This window comes from Phocoena sinus, chromosome 5 (assembly GCF_008692025.1).
Source record: "Phocoena sinus isolate mPhoSin1 chromosome 5, mPhoSin1.pri, whole genome shotgun sequence".
NCBI classification, from domain to species: domain Eukaryota; kingdom Metazoa; phylum Chordata; class Mammalia; order Artiodactyla; family Phocoenidae; genus Phocoena; species Phocoena sinus.
Window position 1 is genome coordinate 22,541,398 of NC_045767.1, and position 26,810 is coordinate 22,568,207.

The following is a 26,810-nucleotide window of genomic DNA, read 5'->3' on the forward strand; positions in this document are numbered from 1 at the left end:
ACCTGGTTCTAATCCCAATGACATTTTTTTCAGCAGGTCCCTGAACATTTGGGGTTCTGGTTTCCTACTTTTAAACTGGGATGAGGAGAGGCTGAGCTCTGTCTCTACTGACTCTGTCCCATGTCTGCTATCAGCTTCATATATCTGTCAAGCCTCATGCAGGTTTGATCTTTCTGGGAATATATTATTCTGTTATTTATGGCAAGTTGAAATATAGCCTGATGAGATGTGGCGTCTCAGATTCTGAATAAACCCTTTTAATGGGTCATATACTCAATCCTGGAAATATAACATTGGTATACAGGCAATCGTGTTGTCTCATCTGAAAGTTGTCAAGCCACCAGTTTCCAGATGGGGCTCCCCTCCCTTCAGTCCATCCTCTGTGCTGCCTTCGGCACTGTCCTTATAGGGCAGGCAGCACAGTGAGGCAGAAAGAGCTCCGAATGGGAGCCTCACACACCTGCACGCAAATCCAGGGTCTCTTCCTTAGTGTCCTGAGCTCTGCTTATCCCACCTCTCTGAACCTCAGTGTCACCCTCTGTAAGATGTTAGGACTAAGACCTGCCCTGAAGGGGCAATGTACGGGTTAGAGATGACTCGTGTGTGCGTGTGTGCACACGTATGTATGTTTATATGTATATGAGAGCTCGACATGTAGAAGGGGTTGATGTAAGTCACAGATGATGTTACTGTTATAGGTATTAATATTAAAACACACTTCAGATTACTTCATTTTCTATTCTAAAAATAATTTGTTCCTGACTACTTACAGAATCCTTCCAAACTTGTCAAATGAATTCACATTTGTTAAGCACTTAGGACCTAGTATATAATAGGTTGAGGTATATGAAATTACTGATTTTTTTCTATTGTTGACCTACAAGAATGGCAATTTCATTTCAACCTAATAGTAAGTGTTATGTTCATGTTTTTAATATTTATTTATTTATTTAATATTTTCGTTTGAGGCACTTTGCAGACCTAAAGAATATTCCTTACCAGCCTCATCTCTCATCTGTTTCTTCCTCTGTGTCTGCCTCAGCCATACCAAACTCACCCCCTTTCCCTCCTGTCTCTGATTCTCACTTTGTACTGCTTTCTCTGCAACAGACTGGGGACTGTTTTCTGTCCACTGTTGTACCCCTAGAAATTCACCTGGTATCTAGAATATAATGGTTGCCCAACATATATCTGTTGAATAACTGTATTTGGTATATATAAGTCTCACCTTTCTAGTTGGGAAATTCTTAGTTCTTCTAAACTCAATTTAATTTTTTCTTCGAAATCTCCTACAGTTTCTTCCCCCACAGTGCTTTGTATTCACTTCTTTCATAGCTCTTGTTCCATTAAATTTTACTGTGCTTTGGGTCTGTCTTTCCCACGAGCCTATGAGCTACTTAGGAGCAGGATCATACTTGTTCATTCATTCGTTCACTTATTCAGCAAATATTTATTCAGTACCTATTACCAACGTGGTTAATATTGATTAAGTGCTTGCTATGCATTACGATGGTCTTCTAAACACTTTATGTGGCTTAATCCCCCCGTAACTTAATGAGATAAGCATTAACATCATTCTCATTTTACAGAATGTGAAACGGAGGCGCAGAATGCTTACGTAACTTACACTAGATACGCAGCTAATGGGAAGCAAAGCTAGAATTTGACCCCCAGCATTCTGATGCTAGAGCCCACGCTCTTAACCACTCACGTACTGCCTCTATTCAGAAATAAAAGTCACGGTTCTATCCTTAAATGGGTGTACAATCTGGCAGGGAAAAAGAGATAACTTAGTATTAATTAAACTGTTATAATAGCAGGATAAAAGGAATATTGCTGTGGGAACTTATATGTCAGGTAACTAACCCAGCCTGTCCTGCTAGAGTGGGGACAACTAAGCTGAGTCTCAAGTGAGCAGGTGTAAACCAGAACAAAAGTGGAGACGTCGGGAGAGGAAAATGTTGCCCGGCCACAGAGTGGATGTGCTAAGGTTTGGCAGTGGGAGAGAGTGTACGTGTTAAGGAGCACCATGTGCAGAGTTTTTTTTTTTTTTTTTTTTTTTTTTATGTGCAGAGTTTTTTGTTTTCTGTTTTATTTTTGAACGTAGAGGTGATTTTATTATTGTGGTTAAATACACATAAAATAAAATTTGCTGTGTTAATAATTTTTAAGTGTACAATTCAGTGACATTAATTACATTCACAGCGTTGTGCACCATCATGATTATGCATTTCCAGAAGGTTTTCATCAGCCTGCACTGACGCTCAGTACTCAATAAACAATCACTGCACTGACGCTCAGTACTCAATAAACAATCACTGCCCACTCCTCCACTCCACCAGCCCCTGGTATCTCGTATTCTACTTTCTGTCTCTATGAATTGGCCTGGTCTAGGTGCCTCACATAAGTGGATTCATACAATATGTGTCCTTCTGTGTCTGGCTTATTTCACTTAGCATAATATTTTCGAAGTTCGTCCATGTTGTAGCATGTATCAGAATTTCATTCCTTTTTAGGGCTGAATGATATTCACTTTTATGTATATGCTGCATTTTGTTTATCCATTTATCTTTTGAAGGACATTTGGGTTGTTTCCATCTTTTGACTACAGTGAATAGCCATAGCTATGAACATTGGTGTACAGGTATCTCTTTGAGTTCCTGCTTTCAGTTCTCTTGGGTGTATACCTAGGAGTGGAACTGCTGGGTCATATGGTACATGTAGGGAAAGAGTATGAGGAAGAAGCAGAAAGAGAAGGAAAGACTAGGATGGCAGGGTCCACATCATTATCTTCTCTCTATAGCCTGCAGCCCAGCCTTTGGCAAAAAGAAAGACCTGCCTGCCATGGAGGGAGCCCCGAAGTTGGCCCAGTCACATCCCATTTGCTGTAAAGCCCCTTCCTTTAGCCTGGGTTATTTGTTAATACTTATTAGTAGGCTTTTAAAAAAAAGTTTTTTTAATTGAAGTATAGTTGATTTACAATATCATGTTAGTTTCAAACGTACAGCAGAATGATTCAGTTTTATATAGATTCTTTTTCAGATTCTTTTCCTTTATAGGTTATTACAAAATATTGAGCAGAGTTCCCTGTGCTATGCAGTAGGTCGTTGCTGATTATCTATTTTATACACGGTAGTGTGTATATGTTAATCCCAACCTCCTAATTTATCCCTCCCCCACCCTCCTTTCCCGTTTGGTAACCGTAAGTTTCTTTTCTATGTCTGTGTGAGTCTCTTTCTGTTTTGGAAATAAGTTCATTCCTGTCTTTTTTTTTTTTTTTTAGATTCCACATGTAAGAGATATATCACATGATATTTGTCTTTGTCTGGCTTACTTCACTTAGTATGATAATCTCTAGGTCCATCCATGTTGCTGCAAATGGCATTAGTTCATTCTTTTTTATGGCTGAGTAATATTCCATTGTATAAATATACCACATCTTTACCCATTCATCTGTCGATGGACATTTAGGTTGCTTCCATGTCTTGGCTATTGTAAATAGTGCTGCAGTGAACACTGAGGTGCACGTATCTTTTCAAATTATGGTTTCCTCCAGATACATCCCCTGGAGTGGAATTGCAGGATCATATGGTAGCTCTATTTTTTTTTTTTTTTTTTTTTTTTTTTTTTGCGGTACGCGGGCCTCTCACTGTTGTGGCCTCTCCCGTTGCGCAGCACAGGCTCTGGATGCGCAGGCTCAGCAGCCATGGCTCACGGACCTAGCCGCTCCGCGGCATGTGGGATCTTCCTGGACCGGGGCACGAACCCGTGTCCCCTGCATCGGCAGGCGGACTCTCAACCACTGCGCCACCAGGGAAGCCCGGTAGCTCTATTTTTAGTTTTTTGAGGAACCTCCATACTGTTCTCCATAGTGGCTGCACCAATTTACATTCCCACCAACGTAGGAGGGTTTCCCTTCTCTCCACACCCTCTCCAGCATTTATTATTTGTAGACTTTTTGATGATGGCCATTCTGACTGGTGTGAGATGATACCTCACTGTAGTTTTGATTTGCATTTCTCTAATAACTAGGGATGTTAAGCATCTTTTCATGTACCTTTTGGCTATCTGTAGGTCTTCGGAGAAATCTCCATTGAGATCTTCTGCCCATTTTTTTGATTGGATTGTTTGTTTGTTTGTTTTTGATATTGAACTGCATGAGCTGTTTGTATATTTTGGAAATTAATCTCTTGTTGGTAACATCATTTGCAAATATATTTTCTCCCATTCTGTAGGTTGTCTTTTCATCTTGTTGATGGTTTCCTTTGCTGTGCAAAAGCTTTTAAGTTTAATTAGCTCCCATTTGTTTATTTTTGTTTTTATTTCCATTATTCTAGGAGATGGGTTGAAAAAGATATTGCTGCAGTTTGTCAAAGAGTGTTCTGCCTATGTTTTCCTCTAGGAGATTTATAGTATTCGGTCTTACATTTAGGTCTTTAACCCATTTTGAGTTTTTTTTTGTGTATGGAGTTAGAGAATGTTCTAATTTCATTCTTTTACATGTAGCTGTCCAGTTTTCCCAGCACCACTTATTGAAGAGACTGTCTTTTCTCCATTGTATATTCTTGCCTCCTTTGTCGTAGATTAATTGACCGTAGGTATGTGGGTTTATTTCTGGGCATTAGTAGACTTTTTAGGATGTAGCCCAAGGATCTCAGACACACACAGAAATTCACAGATATAAATAAAGTATAGAAACAGAAGGAGCCTTGGACTTCATTTAGTGTGCTCTCACTTTACAGACGTGAGGGCACTAAGGCCCAGAGAGGTTAAGTGATTCGCCCAGGGCCACACAGCTGATTAGTGACAAAGCCAGTGAAGAGAAACACCTACTTCAAGAATATTACTCCTTTGCCTTTGGCTGCAGGATCTAATTTAAGACTCAACTTGTCCTTTGTTTCTGTGCTTCTGCCCATCCTACAAGACCCTGTTCAAGCACTGCATCCTTTGTGTAGTCACCTCTGATCCACATGGCAGACTCATTGCCTCCCTTGGGCCACTTCATAATTGATTTGCTCTTCTGTGATACTTACCAGCCATGTTGTAATTATCTGTTTTTTTATTATTCTCTTCTACCAGACATTGAAGCCAGAAGCTTCATTCTGTCCTATCTCTAAGCTTCTAGCATGGGGATTGGCTTCATAAATATTTGTTGAATGAATAACTTATTGAATGTTTTTAGTCAGATTATCCCATAAGTTTCTTTATTAAGCATATTAGGAATTTTGGCTCTTAATTACCAAGGTTGCTAAATTATCTACTATAACCTTACCTTTCACGCCCCACTTCTGTATACTGGCTTAAAAAACAAATTCTTCATTGCTTTTTAAAAATTTTATTCTTTGTGTGCATTATCGTCTTGTAACAAGTTTGTTTAGTCACCTTCACGAGCTCATTCATATGCATATTTCACTGTAAAAGATAAGTGTTTTAAAGATAAATAATTTCAATATATTATTGGAAATGTTGAGTAATGAAAATTGAGTACAATGAAAAAATATACTTTAAAGTATTCAAAAATTCTTATTTCCCACTATGTGTAACTTTGTGTGATGATGAGAATGAGGAAGATTTTATCTAAGTTATATGAAATATACAATAATAAGGGTTCAAGCATATTTACTACCTAATATTGGATTGGCCAAAAAGTTCCTTCGGGTTTTTCTGTACCATCTTACAGAAAAACCCGAACGAACTTTTTGGCCAACCCAATATTTCTTCTTCTATTCCGGTTGCCAAAACTCTTGTTTTACCCTGTGTTAGTATTCACCTGGATTCTTACAGCAATGGACCCATCTACCTGTCTCTGATCTTTTTTCCTGCTCCCAGAAGCTATCCAGTACATTCTGAATAGATTAATTTTCTTCAGGTATTTATTTGATCATATTGCTAAAAAATGTCCCATCATTGCCCCTGGGCAAACAGGATTGGTCTTAACTCCTCATCCAGGATTCAAGACCTGGACCCAACTTATCTGGGATGTTGTAGAGAATTGTGATAGGTTCTAATACCACTTTTGCCATTTACTAACCCTTTGATTAAGTTAAGTCCCTTAACCTCACAGTGTCTCAGTTTTCTCCTCTGTAAAATCGGGTCATAGGGTATCAACCTCATAGGCGACTGTGAGATGAAAGTGAATTTGCATATAACAGTCTTAGAATAATGCGTAACCCACTGGCAATTATCGTTATTATTATTATCCTTTTTGTTAGTACCACATTTCTCCCTTTTCTCAGACCCTTGGCAGCAGAGCCCCCGAACTGGATTCAGCCTACAGTCATGTTAATTAATCATACAGAATAATTTGTTTCAATTTGAATTAGTTGCCATTATATAAAAATCAGAATATTTTATGTAAAGATCCATATTTCTAGCTGGTCCCCCCCAAAATGTAAAATGTGGCAATAATAGATTGAAGATGAAAAGAAACTCAGCTTTCTTAGGTCCAGCCTTCCCCTCTTTCTGGACCCACCTGTGCAGTGAAACATGGCCAGAGAAAGGCTCACAGCCACACTGCACGGTCTGTTTAAACTCAGGACCATGAACTTCCCAGCACATTGTCCTTCCCAAGTCCTTTCACTTTCCCACTCTCCTTAGTAACTGTTTCACAATCCCTTCTGAAACCCGTAACCTCCCATCCTTTCTTTCAGCTGCTCTTACTTCCTCCTTTCTGAGAAAAGTGCACAATCAGAAGAGAGTTCTCACCATCATATCAACCCCCTGTTGTAATGTGTCCTCAGGCTCTGCCTTCCTGATTTGGCCATAAATGTGCTCTAGTTGTAAGCCAGCCTCTCCTGCTGTGCACTACTCAAGTGTATTGCTACCGTAAGTTTCCCTTCTTTATTCTATGTCCTCAGTATTTCCCCTTTTACACAAGTATTCCCATCTTTTAAAAAACCTTCTCCTATCTTAAAAAAATTAAAATGTTCTCTTGATCCACTTCTTTTACCAGCTACCCCTCTTTCCTTTGCTCCCCTCCACGATAAAACTTGAAAGGACTATTGCCAATTCCTCGCCTGCCTTTCTCTCTTAAACTCACTCTAGGCAGCCCCCCTACCACACCCCCACTCCTCACTCCCCCATTCCACCAATTCTGTCTTCCAGGTCTCCACCACCCTCCACGTTGATAAATCCAGTGGTCATGTTGATCTGGAGGCACCGCCTGGCACAGATGCTCCTGCCTTTTCCTTGATGTACTTTCTTCACTTCACCTCCAGCACACCCAGACTCCCTTGTTTTTTCCCTTCTCAGTCCTTTAGCTGATTTCTCCTTTTCCTCTGGCTTCTTTATGTTAAGAGGACCAAGGGCTCAGTCCTCGGTCGTCTTCTCTTCTCTGGCCACCGTGATTCCCTGGGTTGTTTTAATCTAGTTTTGTGGTTTCAAATACCGTCTGTATGCTAAGAACTCCCAAATATGTATCTCCAGCTCAGCTTTCAGCCCAACACCAAGACTCGTGTATCTAATTGTTTACTCAGCGTCACTGTTTGATTGCTTAATAGATTACCCAAATGGACACATCCAAACCCAGATTCCTGATCTCCACCCACACATCTGTTTAAAAAAAAAAAAAAAAAAAACAAAACCCGTTCCCTTCCTGCAGCATTTCTCTTTTCTGTTGGTGGCAACTTCATGCTTTTGATTCCTCAGAATCCTAACCCTGTCCTTCTGTCATAGCCCCCATCTTCACACCTCATACATCATGCCCATCAACAAGTAAGCCACTGTACCTTCAAAATATGTCCAGAATCTGCTGCTATCAGGCTGGTTCCCGCCGCCACCCTGTTTCTCACCTTGTTACTGCACAGCCTCCAAACTGGTCTTCCTGGTTCTCCTCCCTATTACAGTCCATCCTGAAAACCACAGGTAGAGTCAACCTAAGTCCGATCACAACACTTTTCTGCTCAAAGCTTGGCAGTGTCTCCCCATTTCATTCAGAGTACAAGCCAGAGGGTTGAAAAATGGTATCAAGCATCTAGCTAATCTGGCTTCTGTGACTTCTCTGAACTCCTCAACAGCTGCTGTGCCCCACTTACCCCGCTGTCAGGCTCCTGACATTCCTCTACCAGGCCAGGCACGCCCTTGCCCCAGATACCTGCCAGATAAACCCCTTGCCACCTTGGAGTCTTTGCTCAGATGTTGCCTTGTGATGAAGACCAACTCTAACTATTTAAAATTGCGGTCTGCTTTCCACTGTGGCACCCCTTAACCAGAAATGCTTTTTTCATAGCATTTATCATCTTCTAAGGTCCTATATAATTTACTCATTTATTGAGTTTAATACTTATTGTCTGTGTCCTCTGCAAGAACATAAGCTCTGCAAGGAAGCACCTAGTCTAAAACTTAGTAGACACTCAGTAAATATCTGATGTTCTTTTGCCAAAATATAATTTAATTCAAAATTTATTTTAGATAAGTTATTCTGGTGATTTAAAAATATTCGTCATGTCATGGATAGAATTTTAATTCTCATGTATGCCTTGAAAAAAATATTTGGTCAGGAAACCTAATGTGTTTTTTAAATAGATTAGGGTGTTTAAAAAATAATATTTCTATTTATTTATTTATTTATTTTTTGCGGTACACGGGCCTCTCACTGTTGTGGCCTCTCCCGTTTCGGAGCACAGGCTCCAGACGTGCAGGCTCAGCGGCCATGGCTCATGGGCCCAGCCACTTCACGGCACGTGGGATCTTCCTGGACCGGGGCACGAACCCGTGTCCCCTGCATCAGCAGGCGGACTCTCAACCACTGCGCCACCAGGGAAGCCCATATTTCTATTATTTAGAATTTTCATTTCTAAATTGAATTTCAAGTTTAGAAAAAAAAAACTCATAGTCAAATGGAATCATATTTGACAAAGTATAACTTGCTGATGTGAAATGGCATACAAATACTTACCTTTCCCATAGCAGATGTATTGATAAGAAGAGGATGAAGAAGAAGTTTTATTATGTTTTGTACCTTTGCTTTATTTCTCCCATTGAATCTAAACACCTCTCAAGTCTCTGAGCATCTATATTAATACCCGGCTTCTGGAAAATAATAATAAGTTTAAAATCTCTTCTTTATTTTTGCAGTAGAATGCAGAGTGTTTTATTTTACAAGAAACTACAGTGTGCTTAGACTATGGATTGTAAAGTTAGACAATACTACCTTTTTTGTAGAAATCATGACGAAGTTTTACAAAGAAGACAATGCATTATCTAGAAGTACCTTTATTTTTTTAATAAATTTTATTTATTTATTTATTTTTGGCTGCGTTGGGTCTTCGTTGCTGCACACGGGCTTTCTCTGGTTGCGGCGAGCAGGGGCTACGCTTCATTGCGGTGCGCATTTTTCATTGTGGTGGCTTCTCTTGTCATGGAGCACAGGCTTCAGTAGTTGTGGCACACGGGCTCAGTAGTTGTGGCTCGCAGGCTCAGTAGTTGTGGCTCGCAGGCTGTAGAGCTCAGGCTGAGTAGTTGTGGCACACAGGTGTAGTCGCTCCGCAGCATGTGGGATCTTCCCAGACCAGGGCTTGAACCTGTGTCCCCTGCATTGGCATTTTTAACCACTGTGCCACCAGGGAAGTCCTAGAGGTACCTTTATAAGTATTTAAATATTATAGGGCAGATTTTTTTTCTAAGCTGATTTTAAGTATGCATCCTTGAATATTTCAGGCAATGCAAGTCCTCGATACATCCGTTGCACAACATACTGTTTCCCATGCACGTCAGATATGGCCAAGCAAGCTCAGATTCCATTAGCTGCCATCATCAAACCCTTTGCCACGATTCCCTCAAACGAGGTAAGTGATAAAAAAAAAAATTCAGTAATTTATCAATTCCAGAATTTTTCTTTCATCATTATTTCCCTATGCATTATTCTGTATTGTAAACAGAAAGCAGGAGTATATATAATGTGAAAAACATGTAGTCATTCAATTCATTAAGAAAACAAAAATCTGACAAACTATGTTTTTTGGCATCCTGTATTCCAAACACTGATGGGCTAGGTCACTTTTTGGCTTAGTGTAACAATGCACATATATGGGAAATATAGACTAGCACACAGTGACAAATACCCAAACCTCTTGTGAGACCCTTATGCCCTAGTTCAGGGCCCCAATATATAGGTGCTCAGGTAAAGGAAGATGATAGAGCCTAAGGTCCTTGGTCTTACTACTACATCTGCTTTAATAATCACTGGGCCAAGATGCTCATAAACTCCTATTTAAAGTCAGCATGATTAGAAAGCATGAGGTAGATAAACCTGTATCTTTCAACTGGGGAAGATGTACCCAATTTATAGTTAATGGGGAAAAAAGACAAGAAGTGGTGTACATTTAAGATTTCTGATATTAGGATGCTGTTAGTGGATATCATGATCAGGGCATCTACTCTATGCAGCTGCCATTCCTCCTTTTGATGCCCCTGAGTGGTGGATACCCACATGCACACGGAGACAGGCACAAGGTACTATAGCAGAGCTGGTCAGATGGGAGGTGAAGAAAAGCCTTACTTCTGGCTGGAATTTGCTTACAGTGGTCCAGTAAGCTAGGCTGAACTGAATTCTTGATTCCTTTCGCTCACTAAAAGGCCGAAGCCTCAGATTCTCTTTGCAATTTAAACCTCAGCTTGGCTTTAGTGATCCTTTGAGGTCGCTGATCTAACTCACACCTAGAAGCACCTGAGTAAGCGGTAGAGCATCTCTAAGAATAGATTTGTACCCTTTCTTGGGCCAGTCATGCCAGCCGGGATGGGGGGTAAAGTGGCCTGGGATGGGGAGGGGGCCTGCTTTGTGTCCCCTCAGGGAGGGAAGAAAGAGTAGAGAGACAGTGTCCACGTAGCAGTGGCCTTTGAGATGTCCACTTACTCGTTTTATGAGTGTAGCAGAATGCTGCCATCTCTTCTTTTTGAGAGTATAGTGAACTGGGTTAGAGCTGGGCATAGAAGACAGACTGGGCTATTCCTAAAATCCAGTCTTACATGCAGTGTGGTCTCATAGTTGTAAATCAAGAATTACATTCAGTATTTACTTATTTTAGGCATGGTGTCTTCTATGATGGTCCCAGAAATTTAATGTAATGCTCATAAACTTCTCTTTAAAATCTCTGTACTTAATAAAGTGGACCCATATATAATGACAAAAAGATCCATGCTAAATAAGATATATGTGTTTTGAATACTAACTAGCTACTTTAACCAGATATTTTTCAATATTTTATTATGAAAGTGTTTGAACATACAGAAAATTTAAAAGAATTTTACAGTGAACGCCTATATACCTGCCACCTAGATTCTACCATTAACATTTAACTACATTTGTTTTATCACACATTGACCCATCTGTCCATCAATTCATCTTTTTTATGCATTTCGAAATGAATTGCAGTTATAAGTATACTTCCCCATAAATACTGCAGCATGCATATCATTAGCCAGGGTTTAATATTTGGTTATATATTATTTTTCCTTTTGCGACAAAATTCATTTACAGTAAAATGCACATATCTTAAACATTTTACTGAGTTTTGACAAATGCGTTCACCTGTGTAATCCAAACCCCTGTCAAGATATGGCACATTACTGTCACCCTAGAAAGTTATCTCATGCCCCTTCCTCAGTCAGCCTCCCAGCCCTTCTCCTAACCTCCCTTCTCTGACAACCATTGTTCTGATTTTTTTTTTCCCCACCATAGATTTGTTTTGCTTGTTCTAGGTCTTCATATAAATAGACTTACAGAGTCCACATTCTTTTGTGTAAGTTTCTCTCACCCAGCATCATGTTTTAAGGAGCCATCACGTTGTTGCCAGTTTCAGTGGTTTGTTCCTTTTTTATTGCTGAACAGTATTTCATTGTGTGGATATACCAGTTTGCTTATCTACTCTTTTACTGATGAACAGCTGGGCTATTTCTACTTTTTGGCTTTTGTGAATAAAGCAGCTTCTATAAATATTCTAATACAAGTCTTCCTGTGGATATGTATTCATTTCTCCTGGATTAATACCTGTGAGTAGATTGCTGGCTAATGGGGTACATGTTTATTTAGTTTTATAAGAAGCTGCCAGATCATTTTCCAAAGTGGTTATATGATTTTACAGTCCTTTCAACATGGTATCTGAGTTCCAGTTGCTCTACATCCTCTCCAACCTTTGGTATTGTCTTTTTAATTTTGGCAGTTCTGATGGCTGTGTAGTAGTATCCATGAGAGGTTTTTTTTTTTTTAATCTTGATCCTTTGAACAAAATTTAAAGTACTGGTGAATAGTATCACACCCACGTACATACCACCATCATTAACAAATATTAATATTTTGTCATATTTGCTTGAGATCATTTTCTGAGAATTAAAACTTCATAGCTACATAGGATGTCTCCTCTAATCAGGCCATTCTTCTCTTCCCCCCCAATCCAGACACAAACACTAATGAATTTGATGTGTAATCCTTCCTACATGTAGATTTTATATATTGACTTCATATGCATGTATCCATAACAATATGTAGTATTTTTTGCTTTTTAATGAATCAGTTACTTTTAAATAAGTAAAATATAAACATTCAAAAGATGAAAAGAGTATACAATGAAAAAGGTCCATTCCTGGGCTTCCCTGGTGACGCAGTGGTTGGGAGTCCACCTGCTGATGCAGGGGACACAGGTTCATGCCCCGGTCTGGGAAGATCCCACATGCCGCAGAGCGGCTGGGCCCGTGAGCCACGGCCGCTGAGCCTGCGCGTCCGGAGCCTGTGCTCTGCAGCGGGAGAGGCCACAGCAGTGAGAGGCCCGTGTACCGCAAAAAAAAAAGGTCCATTCCTACTCCACTCCCCACCCTTACAGACAATTTTTACCCATTCTTTGTGATTCCTCCTAGAAATAAATATGCATATACCAGCATATCAATATCCATCCTTAAAAAAATATATATATATAAATGATAGTATAGCACACACACCGTTTGGCCCTGTTCTTTTTTCAGTTAATATGACTGGCACTTCATTCATGTTGCTACCTACAGAGCGGCCTCATCCTTTGCAAGAGCTGTGTAGTATGATATATTAGTAAGACAAACACTGTTGTAACTGTAGGTGTCAATTTTAAGTTACCTACAGATTTCAGAAATGTGAAAATTTAAGAACATGAATCCTAAAATTGAAGGAAATATGTTAACATAATGTACATGGGATTGCAGCAGATGTGCACGCTGTCTTACTCATTCCCACACTGTCTGAATCTTTCTACAGTGATCTTCTGTTATTTTCATAATCAGGAGAAGATGACAGTTCTACCCTGAAAGAAATCTAGGCAGCAACTTTATTGTTTATCAATATGGGATGTATGCTCCCCAGCAGGGTTAGCTTGAGTGCATCTTGTTCATGGCAATGAGTTTGCAGTTTTCATTACATGCTAGCAAAAAACCTCTCCTCCCTGCCTCCTCCCCACTAGGCAGCTGACCTGGGTCATGCATGCAAGGAACAGAACAAAATTCAACGTTCTCCAGACCCCAAACCAGAGTGTGTAACCACCCTCTTGTTATCACCATTTCATATTAACAATGAAATTATTCAGTAACGTTTCCTGAAAATGAAACCTTGTATTTAGTTTTTTGGTTGAAAAAAGGTTTCAAACATTAGTCCAAACCTCCCCCTAGACGTATATACACATTCCATACACACACTGAATGTGTGTGCTTTCTATTTTCTGAAGTTGTTTGATCTAACCAAATAGCACCTTCTCACCAGCATAAGGTTTTCCCTTAGTGAAATTTATGCTGTATTTTAGTTTCTGTGCTTTCCAAAGTAATAAGTAGATGAGTTTAGAGTGATGGCTTATTTTCAGAATCTGACTTAGGCTGAAACTCTGCTTAAGCAAATAACACACTCTAGTCTTTCCATGTTGCTATAGACCCTGTGTGCTGACCAGGTAAACGTATTTTCTCTATTCAGGCTCTCTCTACAGAAGCCTTTCCTTTTTTCTTAGACCTTCAAGAACAGGATTACTTAAAGATATATTTATGTATTATACCTATGAATATTTATATATATTTATGTATAATTAGTTTATATATATTATATATATAATTGAGGTAAAATCAATGAACAAAATTGTAAGCTATTTAATGGATATACTGTATTTGAGAAGGATTACTATTTCTTATATAGCAGTGTGTCCTGGGTTGAATGAAGACATTCTCTATTTTAAAGAATACTTTACTTTTATTTGTTGAAATAGACTTAAAGGTGAAAAAAAAGAAATGTAAAAGGGATGCTAAAACACCAGGAAGAAGTTCCTAAAGGTTGTGCCCTCAAGAAAGTTGTCTCCCTCTTTGAGCATTTAACTGGACCTGAACGTGGAGAGGCGCTAGCGTTAGGCAACCATCACTGCTCCTCTCTGCCACTGCCTGGATCAAAGTCTAGGTCACCAAGCATCTGGGCCTTCTTGACAGCTTCCCCTCTTGTGGTTTCCATGACACCTTTCTGGTGTATTTTTTCCTGCTTCACAAGCAGGGAACATTTTAGTTCCCTTTGTTGTCTTCCTGACATCTAATATTGGGGTTCATTAAGGCTTGGGGTCTCCTCTTTTCTCTCGCATACTCCCTATCCCCCCAAGGACTAAGTATCATCTATAACAGCTACTAGAGTAGCTAGAGAGAATAATAGTAGTCAAAACTTATAGAGTACTCATTGAGCACGATTATAAGTTTTTAACTGTATTTTATTTATTTCATCCTCACATACACCTATTTATTGTTCCATTTTAGATATAAGGAAACAGGCACAGAGTTAGATAACTCATTAAGGCCAATGGCTGCTAAGTAACAGAGCTAGGATTCCAAGCCAGGCAGTCAGAACCCGAGTCCCTAACTCTAAATCACTATGCTGTTGCTCCCTTATTCATTCATCCCTGTATCTGTAACCCCACATTCACATATCCAAATGCCTTTCTGAAATCTCTCCTTGGGTAACTCATAGACCCCTCAAACTTAACATGCTCAAAAGTGAATTTCTGATCTCTAGACCCTAAGCCTGTTCATACTTCCACATATCCATAAACGGCATTATCATTTATTTAATTGTTCAAGCCCGAAGCTAAACAATTAGCGCTAATAATAGAAAATAAGGGGCATGCTGATTTTTGATATTTATAATCTATAATCAAGGTAATAAGTTTTAAAGTATGTTTCTTGAAGGTAAATGAATTACATGAATACTGCTATTCTCCCTGTGAGTAGCATTTTAATTTGTTTTCCTCTAGAATAAATGGCTTGCTTATTTTTAGATATAGTAAAACTTTTCCTATAAGGAAAATCCAGATAAGGGTTTTATTCCTTATCTGACTAATATTACCATCATTACTGCAATTTAAAAAAAGATATCCTTCAAGATATCCTGATATGGCATTGATCAAAAGGATTTATTTAGTACAGTTTTGTGTGTTTTTTTAAAGTCAGTTCTGTTGTTTGACAGAACCTTTAAAGCATGTCATGGTGTTAGCAACGGACTATAAAAATAAACCGAGCCCAGGCAGTTACCATCTGAGAATGTTCCCTGTGAGCGTTTGCTTTGGAGATGTATGCTATTTCCAAGGGCATATCTGTGTCATCTTTGTTTAATATTTCATATTCCTTACCATAAATTTTAACTTTTTTTGGTATGTGTTTTATGTGAAACCCATTGCCATATTTAATATAATTAACTATGAGGTATTTATTCAGCAAAAGTAATCAGTTATCTTGTAAGCTCTTTTGCTTGGTAACCTGTGATTTTATTTTTGATGCCGTCTTTTAAGACTGAGGTAGAAATGGTATAGATTTCCAGCACAAAGGATTGAAGATTATACTTAATTTTGCATTTTCTTCAAAATAGGAAATCTTTAGATTTTGGGCAAGTACATACATCATCTAATTATACATGAAATTAAATAATTTCACCTATAAACCAGATGGCAGAAGCTTTTACTCCATCTGTGAATAGATTCAGGAATATCTGTGTATTTTTTTTTTAGATTATAAACGGATATAACAGTCAAAGTAATTTCCTTCCTTATTGAATTAATTTAATCAGATAAATTTTTATCCAAGACTTTAAACTTCACTTGATTTATAATCCCCTACTTATTTTATAGGAACTGAGCTGGACTTTAGGAACATGGGGAAAAACAAGACCAGTTATTCTTGTCTAGAACGTATAGAAAATCTGCTGGGACAGAGCTAATTTTTGTACAGTGTGAAGAAGGCTGTAATGGAAATAATCTCAGTCTTTGGAGTTTAGGTTCAGGGAAATTTTACATTAGTTATGACTTAATGAATAAAGAAGTTTGTACTGTTATTAAATACTGTTTAAATTATTTTTCTTTATGATTATTCATATTCTGATAGATTCGGTAGGTATGAAGAAGATGCCATTGGAAAGAAAAAGGGATGGATGTCAATGAACTGACAAATGAGGTTAACAAAAAGGGAAAAGACTGTAAGAGAATATACTAAACACCAACACATTATGTCCACATCCATCACCTGCAGAGAGCGTTGCTTGGTCACACACTTGACTTAGCCAATCTTGCTGGCATGAGTTGGCAGAGTTTAGGCAGAGTTTCCACTGCTGTTTAATGCATCAAAGGAAAAAAATTCTGCCTCACTGTAGTATTTTGTTTGTGTGTCAGCAACTTTTTTAAAGGAAGATAGCTTGTGAAATGGTTGTTATCCGAGTTTTATAGGTATAGAAGTTCTACAGGTTCTGGGGCAATGAAAGTCACACAGCTAATAAGTAATGCTGCTGAAACTCAAGTTTCCAAATTCCGAGTTCTTTCAGCAACATCTATCTTGTTGAGGTTTTATTTGGTTAAACACATAAAATAGCATTCCTTTCTCTTGCTGGCAGTTGTTTTAGCAATGGGTCTCCTGTTTCTGCAAGCTTGTGAGTTATCTTGACATGTCCATCTTAGACCTCTTTTCTTGAAGTCTTTTGACTTCAAGCTGCTGCTTAGTGCTCCTTGAAGGCAAAGACCATCCAGAATCTGGCAGTGGGCTGGGCATACAGTAGAGGTTCTAGGTGAGTAAATGCATTCTTCTGAGGATTGGGTAGACATGACATTTAAAAGACAAAGACAAATCAAACTACAAAACAGTGGTTGATTTCTAGGTATTTTAGGCTTCTGACAAACTCTGTGGATAAAGAAAAAAATCATTTGAGAGATCACGGATATATTCTATCACATTAATGAGAGAGGTTATATTTCATTATAGAGCAGAACAGCTAAACAAGTAGGAAGAATTTTTGACCATATAAAGATATTTCAGAAACCAATAAAAATTGACTACTTTCTCCAAAGCACCATAGATAGTAATCAATAGGTGGAACACCTGTTGGGTCAGGAGCCAGGAAATGACTGTAGGTCTCCGCTGTGCCTTGTATTGTGACCTTGGGCGCCATTCCCAAGAGGGAGAAGCCTGGCTCAGATGTTTTATAAATCTAGAAGGCTGCTAGTGTCTACTTTACTTTTCCACTCTTTATTGGACTTTCAGCGTGGATTACCACGTGTTTGTCACACATCCTATGTGTTATTAGAAATATATGTGAATATGTTGTACAACCCAACCCAAAGGGGTTTCGTTTATATTTGCTTTTAGTATAAGAAATCTGTAGTATATTATTCACTTTAAAAAGCACATGAAGATTGTGAGACTATGCATTTTTTATATATAGCCCCAATTTAGCTAGCTTTAGTGATAAGTACGCTCTGAAATGAAACTGATTACTGCATAATATCGTGTCCTTTGAAGAACTTAAAGAAGACTTATATCTTAAATTATTTTAAAATGAAAGCTTCAAAAACCTGAATCTGTTTTTTAATATGTGCACTGTAGTCTTAAATTGTTTGCTTTAATGCAATATCTTAAAAGTATTAATATAAAAACTTGGAAAAATAAAATCTACGTACTCGTGTAGAAATAGAATTACGAATATAACACTTAAAATACTTAACGTATAGGGCTTCCCTGGTGGCGCAGTGGTTGAGAGTCCGCCTGCCGATGCAGGGGACACGGGTTCGTGCCCCAGTCCGGGAAGATCCCACATGCCGCGGAGCGGAGCGGCTGGGCCTGTGAGCCATGGCCGCTGAGCCTGCGCGTCCGGAGCCTGTGCTCCGCAGCGGGAGAGGCCACAACAGTGAGAGGCCCACGTACCGCAAAAAAAAAAAAAAAAAAAAAAAAAAAATGTATAAAGTTACTTTAGAAACTAAATCTTATCCCTTAAGGATTTTGGCCACTGTTTGTACAGTGCTATGAAAAAGTACTATGAAAAAGCTAGGCAGCTGAAGAACAGAATGTAATCCCTTTTTAGAATGGTGTTATAGCAGGCATACAGGGAGAGTCACATTTGTCAGGTCAAAGGTTGTTAGAATTCTATTTTAAGTTACAATTTAGAAGTTTAAATATACCAAGCTTATGTTTTCAATCACAGAATTATTCATGTAACTCTTTAGTTTTATTTTTTTAATTAAATGGAGAGTAACATCAGGAGAAACAAGAATGAAAAAGAAAGCATTCTTCCTTGGTTTAACTTTCAGTGAATCCAGGTGTGGGTTTTATGACCTTCACTGCCTGGCAATTGAGTATACAGCATCCATCACATAGGAGCCGAGAAGACCAGGCTCCCTGGATGTAGAATGCTGGGCATCTGTGAGGAGCCACCACAGGAGAGGAAGTATTTTAGAGCCTCTCACTATCATTTTCATCAATTCTAAGGCCCACATTTTCTCACATTTTAACATTTCTAAAAGAGAAATATATCTTCCTAACAGTGACTTCTTAGCATTGTGTCATGTTGAGTTGGAAGCTTTGATGAGATTTTAGAATCAGTGAAGTACACTATTTCTACACTGCTTCGTTATTACTAACTTCAGTCACATTTTATGGATATTTAGGTAATACAAGAACTTAACATTTCTGCAGTTGATGTGTCTCCTCAGTGCTCAAGTATACGAAAGTCAAAATTTTAAAGGTTTTTATTTGAAAGTTTCCTAAGCAACAAGTTCTCACTGAATAAAAGGCTAAAAAAAATTAATAAAGTCATATTTTTAAGGATGGAAGGAAGAGAAAGCCCTATGCAAACCTGTAATTTGAAATTGTTTCATGAAATGTTTGAAAATAGCACCCAAGTTTGTCTGATGCACAAGTGATTTGGGGACCATTTCTTTGTCAGGAATTGAACGTCGTGTGGGTAAGGTGGTACAGGCAGGAATTTGAGCGTCAATTTAAGTTCGGTGCACAAATTGACTACCACTTCTAGCAGTATGACCTTGAAAATTTTTACTTAACTTTTTTGAACCTCATTTCTCATAAAATTATAACACCACTTAACTCTTAGTTGTTTAAAAATAAAATAAACTGGATGAGAAATGATATCTTTATCATTAGTTATGATTATTTGCTGTACCGTATAAATTCCTGTTAGGAAAATTTAATTTGATCCAACAATCATTGATTTGGGGTTTCTACTATGTGCAAGGAAGAGAAGTATGAAAACTACAGTAATTTAAATTTACCGGAAGTGTATACATCTAAGAGACATATTATCATACCCCTTCAGTGATTCTAGCTACATATCTTACATAAGAAGAAGGAGGAAACTGATGTGGATGCCACAATTTATATCCATATAAAAGGGAAAGAGCTACTCATTTACGTTTTTTAAAAAATGTTGCATGGTCTCTGTCATTTGATATTACATCACTATTTTCTATTTTTACTATTCAAATGATAAACACCCACCGTTATATAAACATTTCTATAGCTTTTGTTTTTTCATAAGGTGCTTCATGGACATTTGCTGGAATAATCTTCTCTCCATCTCCCACACAGTGTCCTGTCCTTTTAGCCTAGTTAATTACTATTCACCTTTTAGATTTCAGTTCAAGGTCACCTCCTCCGGATAGCTTTCCAGGATACCCCACATTATACTCCCTAGAGCTCTCCTAATACTATGTATCACCGTTTGCAATTTTGTATTGGTGTATTTGATTCCTGTCTTTCTCCCACTAGGTTCTATGAGGGTAAGGACCACCTGTAATTTTTCCTCACTATTTTATTCCCAAGACCTAAAACAGTTCCTGGAAAACCTTTGTGTTAAATCAATATTTAACATGATAGTTTCATTCCACAATATCATTTGTATTTGGAAGTAAATTAGACTTTTGAGGCCAAGTAATTTGATGAGATTTTCACATAGAGATCTATGCTGAAACACTTATTGAGCATGTACTTTATGTAAAAATGCTGCATTTGCTACTGAACAGGTTCCAAGGTAATTTAAAAAGGAACTGACAGGGCTTCCCTGGTGGCACAGTGGTTGAGAGTCCGCCTGCCGATGCAGGGGACACGGGTTCGTGCCCCGGTCCAGGAGGATCCCACATGCCGCGGAGCGGCTGGGCCCGTGAGCCATGGCCACCGAGCCTGTGCTCTGCAGCGGGAGAGGCCGCAACAGTGAGAGGCCCACGTACTGCAAAAAAAAAAAAAAAAAAGGAACTGACAATCCAGGAGCCAAGTTGTGCTGACTAGGACAATAGTTGCTTAAAGAATTTCCTGGACAGTAAAATTCTTCATACGTTTAGCTTAGGTTTCACTTTATTCTCCCGCCCAGTATTTGTTTCTTTCCATATCATCTCACTATAAAGTGAAGATATACTGTGTGTGTGTGTGTGTGTGTGTGTGTGTGTGTGTGTGTGTGTATTTATGAGAGAGGGGGGAGGATATATGGACATACATGTTTAAAAAAAGATTAAAATCTTTAAAATATTATTTGGGAAAATAAGAGCATCTTTGACTTTCTTGAACAATATGTCTGCAAAATACAGGTAAAACAGAAGAGCCATAATGATGAACTCTAGTGTATGTAGATATCATGGAACTCATCCACCACAGAGTTCACTCTTTTAAAAAAAATAATTAAGTAATTAATTTTTGGCTGCGTTGGGCCTTCGTTGCTGCGCGTGGGCTTTCTCTAGTTGCAGCGAACGGGGGCTACCCTTCATTGAAGTTTGTGGGCTTCTCACTGCAGTGGCTTCTCTTGTTGCGGAGCACGGGCTCTAGGTGCGCAGGCTTCAGTAGTTGCAGCACGTGGGCTCAGTAGTTGTGGCTCGTGGGTTCTAGAGCGCAGGCTCAGTAGTTGTGGCGCACGGGCTTAGTTGCTCCACGGCATGTGGGATCTTCCCGGACCAGGGCTCAAACCCGTGTCCCCTGCATTGGCAGGCAGATTCTTAACCACAGCGCCACCAGGGAAGTCCCAAGTTCACTCTTCTTAATCCAGAACTGAACTACCAAGGTAAATTGATGTATATCATAGTCTTTAACATGAGCATGAGATTTAAGTTTCTTTTTGTTTACTATATTCCATACTCTCTTCTCCACAGTTTAAAAAGTTTTGAAAAACTCTTTTATATAAGTACTTCAAACATTAGTTTTGTCTGCATTTCTCCTTTTCCTGTAGAAAAAGGATAGAAAATTTATTAGCTCATATTTATCAATTTTTATTATTCATTTGATAAATTAAAAAGTCATCTTTCCTCTCCTTCTAGCTCATTATTGATATATAATAAATATATAAATGTGTTGATTTCTCTAGATGCTTTCAAATTGGTCACACACATTTTTTAAATTAAAAATTTCTTCTCAACTTTTTTTAAAACCCTGTTTTCAAGTCTTACCTCCCAATGTCTTTGGTCTATTTGCCAAGATCAAATTAACTCAGAAAAGATAATTTGCTGCATTACTTGGAAGTGGCCTGGCCAGTGCATGGGGCTGTCCACCAGGGATGGTGACCTTGATAGCACATCGGACTGCATGAATCTTAGAGTCCTGTATTTTTTTCCCACTCTAAAAGCAATTCATATAAAAAGCTTGGATAAATGTGTAGCTTCTGTAGGTGTCAACTCTGAAAAGGGAAATAGTAATTTGACTTTTCTGATATCCTTATTTACAGAATCAGTTTTATAATCACATGCATTTTTAGGAATTTTTCAATTGTTTTGTACAACATAATCTGGGCAATAATACATTGTTTTGTGATATGATGAGCAGTGTCCATTTTTATGAAGGATTACTAATTTACTTACTCTATTTCAACAAGAATTTTTTTTCTTTTTTTATTGAAGTATAGTTGATTTACAACGTAGTGTTAATTTGAGGTGTACAGCAAAGTGATTCAGTTATACATACACACATATATACATATATATATATTTTTTTTAGATTCCTTTCCCTTACAGGTTATTACAAAATATTGAGTATAGTTCCTTGTGCTAAACAGTAGGTCCTTATTGGTTATCTGTTTTGTATATAGTAGTGTATGTATGTTAGTCCCAAACTCCTAATTTATCCCTCCCCCCCTTTTCCCCTTGGTAAACATGTTTCTTTTCTATGGCTCTATTTCTGTTTTGTATATAAGTTCATCATGTCATTTTTTCCCTAGATTTCACATATAAGGGGTATCATATGATATTTGTCTTTCTGTGTCTGGCTTACTTCACTTAGTATGACAATCCATGAAATAATGGAAAAGAATAGAAAATTTATTAGCTCATATTTATAATGCAAATGGCATTATTTCATTCTTTTTTATGGCTGAGTAATATTCCATTGTGTAAATATACCACATCTTCTTTATCCATTCATCTGTTGGTGGACATTTAGGTTGCTTCCATGTCTTGGCTATTGTAAATAGTGCTGCTGTGAACATTGGGGTGCAAGTATTTTTTCGAATTAGAGTTTTGTCCAGATATGTGCCCAGGAGTGGGAATGCAGGATCATACGGTAGCCCTATTTTCAGTTTTTGAAGGAACCTCCATACTGTTCTCCACAGTCACTGTACCAACTTGTATTCCCACCAACAGTGTAGGAGGGTTCCCTTCTCTCCACACCCTCTCCAGCATTTATAATGTATAGACTTCTTGATGATGGCCATTCTGACTGGTGTGAGGTGATATTACATTGTAGTTTTGATTTACATTTCTCTAATAATTAGTGATGTTGAGCATCTTTTCATGTGCCTTTTGGCCATCTGTGTGTCTTCTTTGGAGAAATCTCTATTTAGATCTTCTGCCCATTTTTTGATTGGGTTGTTTGGATTTTTTGATATTGAGCTGTATGAGCTGTTTATATATTTTGGAGATTAATCCCTTGTCGGTCATATCATTTGCAAATGTTTTCTCCCATCCTGCATGTTGTCTTTTTGTTTTCTTTATGGTTTCCTTTGCTGTGCAAAAGCTTTTAAGTTTAATTAGGTCCCATTTGTTTGTTTTTGTTTTTATTTCCATTACTCTAGGAGACGGATCCAAAAAGATATTGCTGCAATTTATGTCAAAGAGTATTCTGCCTGTGTTTTCCTCTAGGAGTTTTATAGTATCAGGTCTTACATTTAAGTTTCTCATCCATTTTTAGTTTATTTTTGTATACGGTATTAGAGAATGTTCTAATTTCATTCTTCTCCCTGTATCTGTCCAGTTTTCTCAGCACCACTTATTGAAGAGACTGTCTTTTCTCCATTGTATATTCTTGCCTCCTTTGTCATAGATCAATTGACCGTAGGTGCGTGGGTTTATTTCTTTCTATGCTATTCAACGGGTATTGAATTCAACAAACATTTACTCTTTACCCAGTATGTGCCAGGTACTCTTCTTGGTCCTGGGATATGTCAGTGAACAAAACAGACAAAGACCTCTGACCTCATCGAGCTCACATTTTAACAGAAAGAGGCAAGACAATGGACCTGATAATGAGAAAATTATTGAACAAATGGAGGAGGGAAAAAGTAGAGCAGATTGTGGGATGAGAACTGCCCGCGGGAGGGAGTAGAGTGCAGGTTTCTGATTGAATAGGTTAGACAGGTATGCCTGATTGAGAGGGTGTCATTTAAATAATAGACTTGACTCATGCATAGGGGGGAACATTTTGAAGGTGTTTTCATGGCCATAAAGAAGTGAGATAAATGGAGGGAAAACATCTGACTTGTAATTCTGTCAGAGAGACAAAGGAAGTTTGCCTCTAGGCTTATTATCTTTAACGCTTTCATCTTTAAAGTGGAGTATTTTACAACTTTCCTTTGAGGAACAAAATACTGCCAATCATTTTGTTATGGAAGAAAGAAACTTGATTCATAGAGTTTTTAAGTCTACAATATATTTTCATCATCTGCGGAACGTGCGTTCTTATAGCAGTTGAACATGGCTTCTGCAAGTGGTCTATAATTAGACAACAAAATGTAATTCTTCCTTAGGGACCAAAGATAAACTGTAATAGGTCAAAGTTTAAAAGAAATGTGGGAAAATGTCTCTCAGCTATAGAATTCCTGAATATCATAGCTCCTTGAGAGGGAATGTCTTACTCAAATTGCCAACACGTGTTCCAGGAAGAAAAATGAGGCTGATCTTTGCAAATATACCCGTAACTTGAAAGACTGCATCAGCATAACCCAATCCAAACAGAGCAGTTTTTGGTTAAGAATCATTTCTCACGGTTTATAATTTAGTCATGAACTATGACTTCCATTCAGGAAAACTGATATTATGGTGCTCTCCGAACTGCACTGGTATTTATTTTCCCTTTCGAAACTCTGGATGCCCCGTCACGAGGAGCAGCCCTTTCATAGACTTGAGCATATAGTCCAATTTGACCTTCCCACTAAAAAGTCCCCCTGGCATTAGAGGGCCTGGGGAGAAAGATCCCAGCTGTGTTTGCTTTAAGACGCTATTGGCCATTGCAAGAGAAGAGTCTCCCGGTGTAGTAGTTTGTTGGGATGAACTTATTTAACATATTAAGGTTTTTCGCACCCACACCCAATCTTCTGTGATAAAAGAACTGGCAAATATCCTCATGTCCAAACGTGACTTCTGTATTTTCCTTCTTCCTTCATTTTTTTTGTTTTCATTCAGACTTCAGTTTTTCCTTTTCCCCTCCCTTCCTCCCTCCTTTTCTTATCATTTATTCAGTAAATATTTATTGAGCATATACTCTGAAATACAGGCCCTGGGGATCAGTGGTGAACCTGAGGTTTATCTAAGCTGTTGAGGAATGAATTTTTTTATAGTTAGAAATTTACCTTAAAAATTAGATCTAATACTCAAACATCTTTTGAGTTTATTTTTAAAAGAGTTTTTAGGAATTGAATAAAATACAGGGGATGATGAGACAAACAGAAATTCTAAAGATCCCTCATGGTAATTGTAAAGCATACGATAGAATTTACTAATTGGTAGGCAGGTTTCAAAACCTATACCAACCATTCTTCTAAAGACATGATTTTTGTTTCGTGAACGGTGAAATCTCTTAACTATGTCCTCTCAGAATTGTTACTATGCAGCAACAACTGATTTGAGATGAGAGAGAGAGAGAGAAATCTGGCCAGTGAGGACATACTACTCTACCTGGCTTTGACAACTCTCCATAAATTCACTCCATCCTTCCTCTTTATCTTCCTTCTTCTCAGCTGGACTAGGCTACTTGCATGCTAACCACCAACAGACGCCAAGCTCAGGCTTTTCTTCCCGAGTTGTGCTGTTCTCACTCTTCCCTCTCTGTCAGTCAGGGGAAATGTATCTCTGCGTAACTACCCACCTTGAAAGAATGCTTGATTGACCACTCCCCCGTGCCCAGCCCCGCCCCCCACCACCACAAGTGATTTCTTCTTTTGTCTGTGCCTTTTGCTTAGCGCCTATCATGAACTGCCCCTGGTAGTCATGGTGGTATATTTGTGGGTACCTGGTGGATAGTTCGTTTGTTCATTCAAAAACTATCACTGCCCACTCTCTCAGGTATTGTGCCACAGGAGACACGCGATAAAACAAATGGTAGACATGTGAGGCGTGGGTCTGAGAATTTAGCAGTGATGCTGAAAAGTAAAGCATTGTGATGAGTGCTGTTGGGCGCAAGGTCATATGGTAACACACAGCTGAAATGCCTAAGCCAGTCCTGAGGGGCCAGATTGAGACTTGGTCCCAGTTTAGACAAGGTCACTGACAACAAGTCAGGAGGAGGGAGGGATACCCCTTCTGTTGTAGCAGGAGGGAGAAAGGAAGACCTTAGGTAGGTGCTGGTAAATCCGTGGGGAAAAGTCAAGGGAGTTCCTCTCTGAGGTTTTTTGTTTTTCCTTAAGAGCAACGCGGCAGGGTTACCTGTTAAGGGCGGTGGGAGGAAAGCTTATTTGAAGGATAAAATGGAGTTAAAAAGATATAAAATAGCTCCTGTAGAGAAAGAGAGAGAGAACTGGCAGGAGACACTTCATGGGTACCAGGGACCACCAAGGGCTTGGTTCAAGTCACAGACCGTGTGTGATGGCAGCTTTCTCTGAAACTATGTGCTTTTTCTGCAGAAGCGAGCTGCAAGCTGTTTCTGAATGTTTCACACAGAAAATGAATGGGGATTCAAGCTATAGCTCTGCAGTTTATTGGACAAGTCACTGCCCCTCACATGTCCATTCCCTTCTGAACAGCATGGATGATAATTCCCACTGCTACGGTTGTTAGCATCTCAACATCACGATTAGATTTTATATACATGAAAGCATTTTAAACTATTGAATATAAATCATACAGATGACAGTTATGATCTTTCATATATTATAAATTTGAATCAGTAACATTTTCCAGGATTTTTCAATGCTGGATAGACCAAAACAAAAAATAAAAACACCCCCCCCAAACCAAAAAAGACCAATTTCCAAATAAAATACATGTTCAAATCCAATATAAGCTCTAGATATAGTTATAATAAGAATAAACAGACTTAACAGGGATTTCCTTGGCAGTCCAGTGGTTAGGACTTCACCTTCCAATGCAGGGGGTACA

General features: G+C 38.5%; 1 protein-coding gene across 6 annotated transcripts in view; it reads left to right on the forward strand.

The window, feature by feature from the left end:
- The window catches only part of SEC24D (SEC24 homolog D, COPII coat complex component), a 111,611-nt gene that overhangs the window by 34,247 nt on the left and 50,554 nt on the right, over window positions 1–26,810 (forward strand). For all 6 annotated transcript variants that reach the window (XM_032633434.1, XM_032633437.1, XM_032633435.1 and 3 more), the window contains one exon: window positions 9,658–9,785. In XM_032633434.1, the coding sequence (XP_032489325.1) occupies window positions 9,658–9,785 (128 nt within the window). The remainder of the gene's footprint in view (window positions 1–9,657; window positions 9,786–26,810) is intronic.